The following is a 13709-nucleotide window of genomic DNA, read 5'->3' as shown; positions in this document are numbered from 1 at the left end:
GTCGATGGTAGTCTCTATCTACCAGACGGAGCAGTGTGTTTTACAAGCTGCTCAATCAAGCTCCTCTAATGCATCTGTCTAGACTAAGAGCTGTCAAGGGTAATGTGCATTTCCATCACTTCGTGGAAAGGGTCTTCGATGGTTTGATTCGTGTATCCACATTGTGATGTAGCTGATTTAGAAGGATAAACTGACTAAAGATTTCACATGTTATCTTTTTGTGCTTCCTTGTCTAAGCGCAGTGAAGACATTAAGTGAATATATTTGAGCATACTGAATGGAAATTCCTCTTCGGTGCTGATTGCTGTGGATTAAAGTGGCCTGCATCAAATGCAGTGAGGAGAAAAAGCTGCAGGAAGGTTTCTCACAGCTCTGAGAATATGATACATTGTTAAGTGTGTGAACAAGCACAGCCACGCCTGATGCCAGCAAACTTTGCTTTAATGAGAGCTAACGCCTTAACAGTGTTATTAAGTTTAAAGAACACAAGTGATGCAATCCACTGAACTGTTTCCAAAGCAACCACCTTAGAGGTGGCTTAGGCATTTTGCTTCTGTATCAAGTATTTTAAAGCATTTATCATTTAATTATATGTTTGGACTTGATTAGTAATGATGGTATTCTTAATGCAGGAAAGACCTTTATTTCAAACGTCTCTTTCATAATGGACTTTAGTGGAAGTTTTACCGCATCCAGAGGTAAAATTTCAGAAAGTTGTTTTGCTGGTTCATACTGAAAGGTATTGCGATCTGATGGTTTACTAATGACAGACTGCAACTGCAGTTCAGTGCTCTGAACTTTTGTGCCTGTTTAGTTTTTAGCAGCTGATGCTATGAGTCCACTGTCTGCTGCACAATGGAGTTTTCTCAACACAAAAATGCTGTGCTTTGAGAAATGGGTAACATAAAATTGGTTTGCGTGTGGTCATGGCCCAAGGGTTGTCGTGAAAGTGTGATGCTTTCGTCATCATACATTAGAACATTTATAAAAAAAGGAGCAGGGCCAGGCTATTCAGCCCTTCCAACCTCTCCAACATTTAATAAGTTCAATTCTATGTCAATTCTAGCTACCCGCATGTTTCTTACATCCCTGGATTCCCTCAGCATCTGGCTAACAGGACTGTCTAAAAAGGAAACAAACTGAGCACCAGGTTTTATTCCGAGAAAGCCAGACTTGAAGCATTGGGAGGTTAATGCTAAAGATGAAACAAACCTTGACCAGGCCATACCTTAAAAATATATAGTCTTCATAAAAGGCAGATTTAGAAGAATGATCCAAGACTTACACTGTTTTCAGTAAAGGATTGATAGACTTGTTCTCCTTTCTCTTGCAGAAAGAAGACAAAGGATGACTGATAGGCTTCTTTAAAATAATGAAGTTTTCAGATAAGCAGATGCAAAGAGTTTCCTCTTGTGAGGAAAGGCATAACCAGATGTTATCAATATAAGATAGTCACTAAGATACCTAATAGGGAATTCAGAAGAAACTTCTCCACCCAAAAAATGGTGAGAATATGGAACTTACCCCCACAAGAGGTAGTCAAAGTGAAATATTATTAATGGATTTAGAGGAAGTTAGACAAATGTATGAGGGATGGAGAAATTGGGAAAATGGGATAGAATCCTTACGGGAAGCAAGATGTGAGGATGGATATATAAATAATTGTGCAAGTTGGTGAGTTTATAGGTATATCTGTGGCTAGTCTCTCACAAGAATCAGAAATGGAAATGTTGTTGATGGGAAGGGAGGAGTCGGATATGGCCCAGGTGAAAGTGAGGATAGGATGGAAAGTGAAATTGATAAGTCTTTCCATTTCAGAAGGAGAGGGGGAAGCAGCACTGATGATGTCATTGATGTACAGAGAAAGTGTAGTGGAGAGGGACTTGAATAAAATTTGAATAAGGGATATCCCATGCATCCCATAAAGAGATAAACATAAGTGGGACCCACATAGGTACATCAGGCTTATATTGCCTGGTGTTTAGTACAATGAGAAGTAATCTCATTGAAACACAAAAATATTCATAAGGGTCTTGACTGAATGCATATTAGCTATGGCCATACCTTTGACCTGAAGAAAGTGAGAGAAGTTACGGGAGAATGTTGGTGCATTTGTTGTGTATATCAGTAGCCAACCTATCCCCAGAAACAGAGATGTTGAAGAAGGGAAGGAAGGAGTCAGAGATGGACCAGGTGAAGGTGAGAGCAGGGTGGAAATTGGATGTGAAATTGATAAAGCATATGAGGGAGAAGAGAATAGTTGGAGGATTTAGATGAGGGAAGTTTTGGGGCATGGCTCTAGTGGCATGTAACCACTAGTATGGACTAGTTGGGCTGAATGGCCGTTTCTGAGATCCCATTTAATCCTAAATGATTATAAAAAATGTCAATTTACTGTTATGAACGTTTCTTCATCACTGTCTTAAATCATCTGCGCCTTAATCTGAGATTGTAACCCTGAGTTCTAGACAGAGAAATGGATTTGTTGTAAATAGCTGAAGTCTAAGGACTGGCCCCTATGGGAGCTTCATTAGTTACGTTCTGGCAGCTTGAAAATGACCTACTTATTCCCATCCCCTGATTTCTGTCTAGTAATCAATTCATAATCCGTGTTAATATATTTACCTCTAATCCCATGAATCCCAATGGTATGTTTATAAGATCTTCTGGGAACCTCATTGAAAATCCAATAGGGTCCCCTGAATGAACTGTGCAAAATACAACTTCAGAAAATTCTTCACCATATGTAATTTCTCCTTCAGAAATCCATACTGACTCTGTGATCCTATTAAAGTTTACTAAGTGTTCCCTTGTGTTGTCAGTTCAGGATACAAGATTCTGTGTGCTCTCATTGCACAATATATTCATGTATATTGGGCAGAGTGAAAGACAGAACAAACACACATTCTGATAACATGTTTCATAACCTTATGACATTCCAAGCTATTCTTAGCTAATTAAGTTCTCCTTAACTCTATTAGCGTAGGCTATCTCATGTCTCCTTTTTGCCCTCCTGATTTCCCTCTTAAATATACTCCTACTGCCTTTAAACTCTTCTAAGGGTTCACTTGATCTATCCTGTCTAAACCTGACATATGCTTCCTTTGTTTTCTTAATCAAATTCTCAATTTCTTTAATCATCCAGCATTCCCTACATCTACGAGCCTTTCTTTTCACTGTAATAGGAAGATACTGTATCTATACTCTCATTATCTCATTTCTGTAGGTTTCCCATTTTCCAGCCATCTCTATAGCTGCGAACAATCAGCATTTGGAAGTTCTTACCTCATATCGTCAAAATCGGCCTTTCTCCAATTTAGAACTTCAACTTTTAGATCTGGTCTATCTTTTTTCATCACTATTTTAAAACTAATAGAATTATGGTCGCTTGCCCCAAAGCTCTACCTCACTGACATCTCAGTCACATGCCCTCTCTTATTTCCTAGAAGTAAGTCAAGTTTTGCACCTTCTCTAGTAGGTACATCCACATATTGAATCAGAAAATGTTCTTGTACACTCTTAACAAATTCCTCTCCATCTAAACCCTTTACACTATGGCAGTCCCAGTCTATGTTTGGAAAGTTAAAATCCCCTACCATAACCACCCTATTATTCTTATAGATAGCTGAGATCTCCTTACAAGTTTGTTTCTCAATTTCGCTCTGACTATTTGGGGGTCTATAATACAATCCCATAAGGTGACCATCCCTTTCTTATTTTTCAGTTCTGCCCAAATAACATTCCCAAATATATTTCTGGGAATACCCTCCCTCAGCACAGCTGTAATGCTATCTCTTATCAAAAACACCACTCCCCTCTTCTCTTTCCTCCCTTTCTGTCCTTCCTGTAGCATTTGTATTCTGGAACATTAAGCTGCCAGTCCTGTCCATCCCTATGCCATGTTTCTGCAATTGCTATGATATCCCAATCCCATGTTCCTAACCATGCCCTGTGTTCATCTGCCTTCCCTGTTAGGCCTCTTGCATTGAAATAAATGCAGTTTAATTTATCGTTCCTACCTTGTTCTCTGCCTTGTCCATGTCTGCCCTGACTGTTTGACTCGCTTCTTTTCTCAACTGTAGCAGTCTCAGATCCATCTCTTTTCTCACTATTTCCCTGGGTGCCATCCACCCCCACTTTACTAGTTTAAATCCTCCTGAGCAGCTCGAGCAAATCTCCCTATCAGTATATTAGTCCTCTTCCAATTCAGGTATAATCCATCCTTCTTTACAGGTCACTTCTACCCCAGAACAAATTCCAATGATCCAACAATTTGAATTCTTCTCCCAAAAATCAGCTTCTCAGCCATGTATTCATCTACTCTATCCTCCTATTCTTACCCTCACTAGCTCGTAGCACTGGGAGTAATCCAGATATTACTACTGTCCAGGTCCTCCTTTTTAAATTCCTGTCTAATTTTCTATATCCTCCCTTCAGAATCTCATCCTTTTCTATTCCTCTGTCATTATTTCCAATGTGTACAATGATGACCTGCTGTATCCTCTTCCCCCTTGAGAATATTCTGCATCTTGTCTGAGATGTCCTTGATCCTGGCACCAGGGAATCAACACACCATTCTAACTTTTTGCTGCTAGCCACAGAAATGTCTGTCTGTGCCTTGGACTAGAGTCCCCTAACACAATCGATCTCTTGGAACTCGATGTACCTTTTATTGCATTAGAGCCAGTCTCATTACCAGAAACTTGGCTGTTCATGCTACATCCCACTGAGAATCCATCATCCCTACATTTTTCCAAAACTGCATACTTATTTGAGATGGGGATAGCCACAGAGGACTCCTGCCTACCTCTTTTACCTTTCTTAGAGTTGACCCATCTCTTTCATTGTATCTGCGATTTTTTTTTTCCTTCCTAGAACTGCCTTCCATCACACCCCCTTTCTCTTGTAAATTCCTCATTGCCTCTAACTGTCACCCCAACCGATCAATTCGATCTGATAGGATTGCCAACCAATAGTATTTATTGCAGATATAATTCTTAGTAACATGTAAACACTCCCACAACTCCCACATCCAACAAGATACAATTAGTAAGTTTGCAGATGACACCAAAATTGGAGGTGTAGTGGACAGCGAAGAAGGTTACCTCAGATTACAACAGGGTCTTGATCAGGTACACCAACGGGCTGAGGAGTGGCAGATGGAGTTTAATTTAGATAAATGCGGTGTGCTGCATTTTGGGAAAGCAGATTTGAGCAGGATTACACACTTAGTGGTATGATCTTAGCGAGTGTTGCTGGCAGGTTATGTTGCGGCTGTTCAGGACGTTAGGTCGGCCACTTTTGGAATATTGCATGCAATTCTGGTCTCCTCCTTATCGGAAGAATGTTGTGCAACTTGAAAGTGTTCAGAAAAGATTTACAAAGATTTTGCCAGGGTTGGCGGATTTGAGCTATAGGGAGAGGTTGAATAGGCTGGGGCTGCTTTCCCTGGAGCATCGGAGGCTGAGGGGTGACCTTATAGAGGTTTATAAAATCATGAGGGGCATGGATAGGGTAATTAGACAAGGTTTTTTCCTTGGGATAGGGAAGTCCAGAACTAGAGGGCATAGGTTTAGGGTGAGAGGGGAAAGATATAAAAGAGACTTAAGGGGCAACTGTTTCACGCAGTGGGTGGTGCATGTGTGGAACGTGCTGCCAGAGAAAACTCGTACAATTGCAACATTTAAAAGGCATCTGGATGGGTGTATGAATAGGAAGGATTTGAAGGGATATGGGCCGGGTGCTGGCAAATGGGACTAGATTGGGTTGGGATGTCTGTTGGCATGGACGAGTTGGACTGAAGGGTCTGTTTCCGTGCTGTACATCTCTGTGACTCTACGACTCTAAGTTCTCTTAAAGTGTCATTGCTGTTGTAATGAAGGGAAACAAGAAACTAGTGTTTCCTAAATATATTACAACCTGAGGTTAACAGGGCATTGATGAGCCTGTTGAAGCTCGTTTTCATGGTTTTGACACATTTCAATCCCTCGCTGTCCTGTAACACAATCCTTTGTATCTTGTAGTTAATGTTCAGTCAGGTTTCTATTGTATCCATTCTGCAAGTCCTTTCAACAACCTGTCTTGAATGCAGGAAAATGACGTATCTGTCTCAGGTAAATAATGTGAATGGACACTGTTCCAAAGGAGGAAACATGGGTCAGGTGATCAAAAACTTAACTAATAAAGTAGATTTTAAGGAATGAGAAAGAGAGGAAAACTGTGGGGTTAAGGAAAGATATTTGTAAAATGTAGACAGACCTTTGTCAGTATGTGATAGAGAGAAATGTGGAAAAAACATAAATCAACTCTATTATTACCAACAGTAGATGCATTAGGTGGGACCAATAATTTGAAGGCAGTACAAAGAAAGCACCTTCAGTCTTTTGAGGCAGTGACTTAATCTATCGTATTGTGCTAAAAATCAACTCATGACTGCAAATGCAGGATGTGTAGGATATATTCATGGGTGGAAAGAGTGTAAAAATTGTAATTTACCACTAATACTTTGGTAAATATGAATCTGTTGTTTCTGAAAGTATTTCAACTGCTGTTGCATTGTTGTTAATAACCCCTGCCCCACCCCAGACAAGGCAAGAAATTTAAACACAGGTGGAATGGGAGTGAAAAGACAGCAGCTGCTTGATACGCCTCTCTTCCCTCCCTGAAGACCTGCTCAGTTTGCAGTCAGCAAATATCTGTAGCTCATGACATGATTGCTTCACTGCCACATCTCTTCATCCAGTTTATCCATCGGGGTTTGCTTTGGTTCGGTGCCACGTTGCTTACTCCAGTACATCTGGCAGGGCTTCACTCAACAGAGCAGGCAATTTTTTTCATTGTCAGGTGTCTCTCTCTTCAACTGAAGGTACTGTACTCTGATTCTGTGGCTCTGCACAGAGCTCCATCTTCATGGACAGTGGGTATTTGCAAAAAGCATTGCAGCCAAATACATTCCTGAAACAACCAGGCAAGCACACATGAGTAAGCATGAACAGACATTATTGGATAGAGAGCAACAGCAAGGAGCCTGGCTTAACTTTCTTCTCCAACCAAGACAATCATATCCAATGCAGTAGCTCAATTATTAGTTGGAATAAGGCAACTTAACACAGACCAAAGATTGAACCAGGAACCTGCCCAGTATAGATAACACAGTGCCACCATCAAGGGATGAAGGGCTTATGCTCGAAACGTCGAATTCCCTGTTCCTGAGATGCTGCCTAACCTGCTGTGCTTTAACCAGCAACACATTTTCAGCTGTGATCTCCAGCATCTGCAGCCCTCATTTTTTACTCGAAGATGTATTCTCAAGGGCCAAATACTAAGATGTTGAAATAAAAATGGAAAATACCTGAAACCCCCAGTAGGTCTGGCACATCTGTGGGGAGAGAATGAGAGTTGTGAATATTTAATGGACTAGATTTTCCCAAGCACTTCAGGATACCAATGCTGCATTCATATAGGACGATTCTGAAAGTACCCTTGGCACCAGTGACACCAGCTGAGCAATTCTCCATATTATGTAATTGTCCACTTCTCGGATCACTGATTTACTAAGCACAGGGTATGGACTCCCAGTCAGAGGGTGCCCATCTCTGTGTACCAAGCAGGCTCAATTCTCAGCCAACTCCTGGGAATGATCCCCAAAGTGGGAATGTCTAGGGATACCATCCTGCTTTTTGGCCTCTCTGTTTCCTAGAGCCCCACCTTCAAAACTGCATAGGGCTCGAAAAATCTCATCCAGTGTTTCAGGTCATTGATTTGTTATTAGAACCACATTTACATTCTGTATCAAAAAGCTCCAGTATTTGTTAATTTTTAAAATGATAATTCATTAAACTCCTATTTAGTTCTACATGTACCATCTTGCCCCTGAAAATTGTTTTGGTTTAATCTACATCTTCAATCATCTGGCATGTCCTGAATTGCTCATTATGTCTGCACTAAACAATCAAAAAGATATTTCATTTGTTACTGTGGCTGATTGCAGCTTGGCTTATGTCTGAAAATTACTCGTCATCTCACGATTTCTCGGGCAACAAGCCCTGTCAGGAGTCACACTGAGAATTCAATTGTGAGCATATTGTCATTCATATTTACATGAAGCTGAGACCTGGAAGAATTCCAAGAGATTGTAGTTGCAAGTATGCTTTTTTTAGTTGCAAGTATGTTGCCTGTTTGAATTCTCCAAATTAGTGGAACAGTCAGGGTGTTGCATCACTGGCTGCTTGCTATTTGCAATATGATTCCAGTTACAGAATGGTAGTAAAGTCTAGGAGAAGCAAATTCATTCATCATTGGATAGCTAGTTCATTTGATTCAAAATGCGAGATTTCACACTATAACATTTCCAAGTACGGAACCTTGTTTTGTCCAGTACAGTTGTATGCTTTATCATTTGCTGTTTCTCAAACATGATTGTTGACCAGCATTTTTTTTTGGTTCTAGGCAGGTGACAAACATTATCATCCGAGTTGTGCACGATGCAGCAAATGCAACCAGATGTTTACAGAAGGGGAAGAAATGTACCTGCAAGGTAAGATTTAACTCTTTTCAACAATGTAAGTATGTTTGGTCCAATCGAGATAAGAACTAGCATTGCTGGGAGTTTAAATACTTACCTGCTTCGGTCACCCAGTGTCAACACTGAACACTTGCAAACCAAATATGTCATGATCAGTTGCAAATTAAGGCTCACTTTGCACCACCCTGAGACTGTACCTTAGCAGACTTCACTACCCTTTCTGCTTCAATGCTGTTCTTGTTTTGCTTCACATCCAGGCTTCCTAAAATGTAACATTGTTTTATGGCATTAGCTTACCGGAAGAGGATTAGTACCTTGAATAGAAGTTCACAAGAAAGCGGAGACTTTCAAATCCTCAACTCTAGATGTATTTGAATGGAGGTTCTGCCCAGGATTAGCCAACTTTTCAGATGTGAGAACTTTTCATATGCATAATCACAGGCTTATTGATGCAGGGGTTAGATAACAAGGAAAATAGATATTACTCCACATTTCTCATTTATCTATGAGAAAGGAACATTGCAGTAAGAGGAGATCCATTCAGCAAGGCAGGCGATGGCCTTGTGGTAGTATCACTGGACTATTAGTCCAAAGACTCAACTAATGTTCTAGGAATCCAGGTTCGAATCTTACCATGGTGGATGGTGAAATTTGAATTCAGTGAAAATCTTTAGTAAGAGTCTAATGACAACAATTGTTGGAAAACCCATCTGGTTCACTAATGTCCTTTATAGAAGGAAACTGCCGTTCTTATCTGGTCTGGCCTACATGTGGATTCCAGACCCACAGCATAGTGGTCGAATTTTAATAGCACTCTGGGCAATTGAAGATGGGTAATAAATCCTGGTCTAGCCAGTGACACCCTCATCCTGTGAATGAAACAAAAAAACATCAATTCTGTGCCACCATTCAATTAGATTATTGCTGATCATCTCTCAATGCCACATTAAGTGACGGGGTGGGGGGGGGGGGTAGTTGCTAGAAATGTATCAATTAGCAGAATTAGTAATGAGATATGGGATTAACTGTTACTTCAAAAGACACAGATTTATCAGGGATAGTTAGCATTGGTTTATTAAAGAAGGTTCTTGTCTTATTAATTTCATTGATTTTCTTGAGGAAGTAACAAGGAAGATTAATGAGGGTAGTGAAGTCAATATTGTCTGCAACAAATCCTCGTTATCTGTGTGGGGTTGAAGGCACAGTCCTCCCATGGATAAGAAAAAGCTCAGATCTCTACAGTATAAATTTCCTATCTACCATAAAGGACCATCTGATCAAACTGGATGTGTCAATGGGAGAGAAAAAAGGGGTCTAGGGTCGATGGTGGTGAATCTGCAAACAACAAGGAGTAAGTGTACATGGATTTTAGTGAAGTATTTTGCACAGTCTTATGGGTCAGAAAAATTAAAGCCGATGGGATACACGGGAACGTGGCGAGTTGAATGCAAACTGGCTCAGTGACAGGACAAAAGCATAATGACCGATGGATGATTTTGCAAATGGAATCTCTTTCATTTGGTGTTACACAAGACTTGATGTTGGATCCCTTGTTATTTATGGCACATGTTAATGATTTTCTATTAAGTGTGGGAGTCATATTTGGGGGATTTTCAAATAACACAAAAATTTGTAGTGATGAGGGTGGATGTTCACTGTAGCATGATATCAGTGGTTTGAATGAGAATGTGTAAAAGTGTTAAATAGAATACTACCCAGACAACTTCAATGTTTTGTATTTAGGGAGAGCAAACAAAAAAAAGGGGTTATATAAAAAAAGGGAAAATATTGCAAGCAACAGAGAAAGTTTAAAGCCCTTGTGGTGCATGTCTACACATCGGTGAAATAGCAAATAGATAACGTAGTAAACATGACTCATGAAACGCTTTCCTTCATTGGACAAAATGCAACAAATGAAAGCAAAGCTGCAATGCTATAATATATCAGAACTGAGGAAGGGTCACACGACCCAAAAGGTTAACTCTGATTTCTCTCTACAGATGCTGGCGGACCTGCTAAGCTTTTCCAACAATTTCTACTTTGGAAGCTGAGGGATATTTTATTTGAGGTATACAAAATAACTAAAGGTTTGGATAGTAGCCATGCATTTTCCCTGGCAGGGAAATCAGTTACCTGGGGACATAGATTTAGGTCCCCAACCAAAAAAGAGAAAATGCTGGAAAATCTCAGCAAGTCTGGCAAGAGAAAAGAGCTGATGTTTCGAGTTAACTGACCCTTTGTCAAAGCTCGATATATAGATTTACATAGATTTATGTGATTAGTAGAAAGATTACAGAGAGAGGGAACATTAGAAAATATCTTTCTTAATGGGGCGGCATGGTGGCTCAGTGATTGGCACTGCAGCCTCACAACGCCAGGGACCCGGATTCGATGCCCGCCTCGGGCGACTGTCTGTGTGGAGTTTGCACATTCTCCCTCTGTCTGTGTGGGTTTCCTCTCACAATCCAAAGATGTGCAGGTCAGGTGAGTTGGCCATGCTAACTTATCCATAGTGTTCGGTGCATTAGTAAATGTAGGGTAGGGGAATGGGTCTGGGTGGGTTATTCTTTGTAGGCTCAGTGTGGACGTGTTGAGCCAAAGGGCCTGTTTCTACACTGTAGGTAATCTAATCATATTTTCAGTCACAGGGTGATGGGTGTCACTGCCCAATTTGGTGGTTGAGGTTGCGATGATACTCTGGCATTTTGTCCTTTTATTTATAAGAAGTGGTTGAGACAGAGATGCTGAGCGATCTATTCCAGGCCAATAAAGTAAATAACTTGTGAGGCCTTGCGCCTTTTTCTAAGTTGGATAATAGAAGCAGCATGGATGGGTGGGGTCAAGCTCCCACAGAACTAGGGTTTTAGTTTTAGCTTTTAGTAGTTGCTGGGGTCTCAAAGCCAGATGTGGAAGCTGATATACATCACTCTCTGCTAAAGCAGAACACTTGTCTCTCTTGCACTCCCTTTCTCTTTCTCTCTTTCTCTCTCTCTCTCTCTCTCTGAGTTTTCTCTTGATATTCATTCCTCCTGGACTGGAGAATTGCATGTGAGACAATCTGTTTCACTGAAATTGCCTTTGTCAAGGCCGTGTTTATGGGATGTTACTATATTGGAGCAGTTGCTGATTAGTAATTAATTAATCTATTATTCTGTTAAACTTTCTAATAGAGGTAAGTATTCCTATTCTTCTTTCTTTTGTTTGTATTTTAACTATAGTAAAGTGTTTTGCTTCAGCCCTGATAGGTTGACAAAACGAATTGCATCCAGAATGCAACATGTTATACTTGCCTTTAAAATAAGAAATAGTTGCAGTCCAGTCTATCTTCTTAATATACTTTGAGGGGGTTTGGTCTGATCAACACCAAGGTGGAAACTCTGAGCTCATTTAAAGCAATACATTCTTGCACCTGAACCACAGTAACTTGCAAGGCTATGGACGTAGCGATAATAAGTGTGATTAAGATGGACTGTTCTATTCTGTTCATTCAGACATGATGGGTTGAATGGTGTCTCATGGCAGTGTAACTTTTCTATGATTCTTTCTGATCAGCCTCTATTGCAAACCCTCTTACAAGTATAAACCTCTTTTCATATGGAGATTAAAGATGTTCACAATGCTCCAAGTAAATCTTCACCAAGGCTCAGCTTTACTTCTGTAAAGGACATCTTTACTTCTGTACTGAAACCTCATTGAGATGGAGACCAATATACCATTTGTCTTCAGGTGAACAAAAGACAACCATGTCCCTTTGGACAACAGCACTTCCCAACCTCTCATCATTAAAGAAAAATTCTGCTTTTCAGTTTTTTTCAATAGAAGTGAATAATTTCACACTTATTTACGTTAAATTTCATCTGTTACATTCTAGCCCATTCACTTAACCAAGTACTCTTGAACCCCCATTTGCACCTTTCTCATCAATTGTATTTCCATCCAATTTGGAGTCTTCAGCAAATTTGAAAACATTATCAATGGTCCCCTCATCAAAATGATACATATGAATTGTAATAGTTGTGGACTGAGTACTGACCCTTGTGGTACCACACTAACTACAGCCTACATCCTGAGAATGATATATTTATTACAACTCTAGACTTTCTGTCTGTTAACTAATTCTTATTCAAACCAGCGTATTAACCTCAATCTCATGTGCTCTAATTTTATTTGCTAACCTCCTATATAGGATCTTATGAAAAACCTTCTGAAAATCCAAGTGCATCACATACACTAGCTCTTCTTAATCAACACTGCAGCTAATATCCTCAAAGAGCTCCAACAGTGTTGTCAAACATGATTTCCCTGTCAGAACTCAATGTTGATTCTACCCAGTTTTACCATTCTTTCCTCAATGATCACATCCTTTATAAGAGATTTTAGCATTTCCCTACTATTGACACACAATAGTTCTGTAGTTCTTTACTGTCCCTCTTCCTCCCTTCTTTACTAGAATCTACAGAATTATGAAAGATAACCACCAATAAATTGATTATCTCTTTAGTATTTCCTTTCACACTGTGGGATGAAATTCATCAGGCTCAGAGGATTCCTCAACCTTGTCTAGTTCACTTTCCAAGTATTGTGGGTTTACTAATACCAGTTAATTTTAGTGCAACAGTTTCACAAACTCTGTAGTTGTGACGTCTGTAGGTCATCTTGTAGTTTAGAGAGATTTTTTATGGCTTCCACCCTGAATGCAAATGCAGCATAATTGTTTAGTTTCTTCATCAATTTCCCATTGTTCATTATAAATTCTCCTGTACCCAGCTGGAATAGGTTCACATTTCTCCTACCTAATCTTTTCCTTCTCACATAACCAAAGAAGCATTTCATAATCTGCCTTTATGTTCCATGGTAGTTGATATTCCTGTCTAATACAATTTCTTAATCCTCCTTATCTGGTTTCTAAATTGCTCCCAATCCTCCAGCTGACCACTTCTTCTGGCATCTTTATGAGCAACATTTTTGGATCGAATGCAATATTTAATTTACTTCTTTAGCCACTGTTGATTTACATTTTTCTTTGGGTATTTCTGTCTCAGAAGAATAGATGTCTGTTGTAGACTGTGTAGTGTTTCTTTAAATACTAGCTATTGTCCGTCTAACTTCAAATCTTTTAGTGCATTTTTGCAAACCACCTTATCTTCTCAAACTTTCATAATTTCCTTTCATTAAACTTAATTTT

At 39.8% G+C, this 13709-nt stretch overlaps 1 protein-coding gene across 1 annotated transcript in view; it reads left to right on the top strand.

The window, feature by feature from the left end:
- The window catches only part of ablim1b (actin binding LIM protein 1b), a 252406-nt gene that overhangs the window by 157909 nt on the left and 80788 nt on the right, over positions 1-13709 (top strand). The window contains exon 7 of the mRNA XM_060841799.1: positions 8449-8536. Coding sequence (XP_060697782.1) covers positions 8449-8536 — 88 coding nt within the window. The remainder of the gene's footprint in view (positions 1-8448; positions 8537-13709) is intronic.

Source organism: Hemiscyllium ocellatum, chromosome 22 (genome assembly GCF_020745735.1).
Source record: "Hemiscyllium ocellatum isolate sHemOce1 chromosome 22, sHemOce1.pat.X.cur, whole genome shotgun sequence".
In the NCBI taxonomy this organism is placed as follows: domain Eukaryota; kingdom Metazoa; phylum Chordata; class Chondrichthyes; order Orectolobiformes; family Hemiscylliidae; genus Hemiscyllium; species Hemiscyllium ocellatum.
The sequence above is the reverse complement of the archived record's forward strand: the minus strand, read 5'-3'. Positions and strand labels throughout refer to the sequence as shown.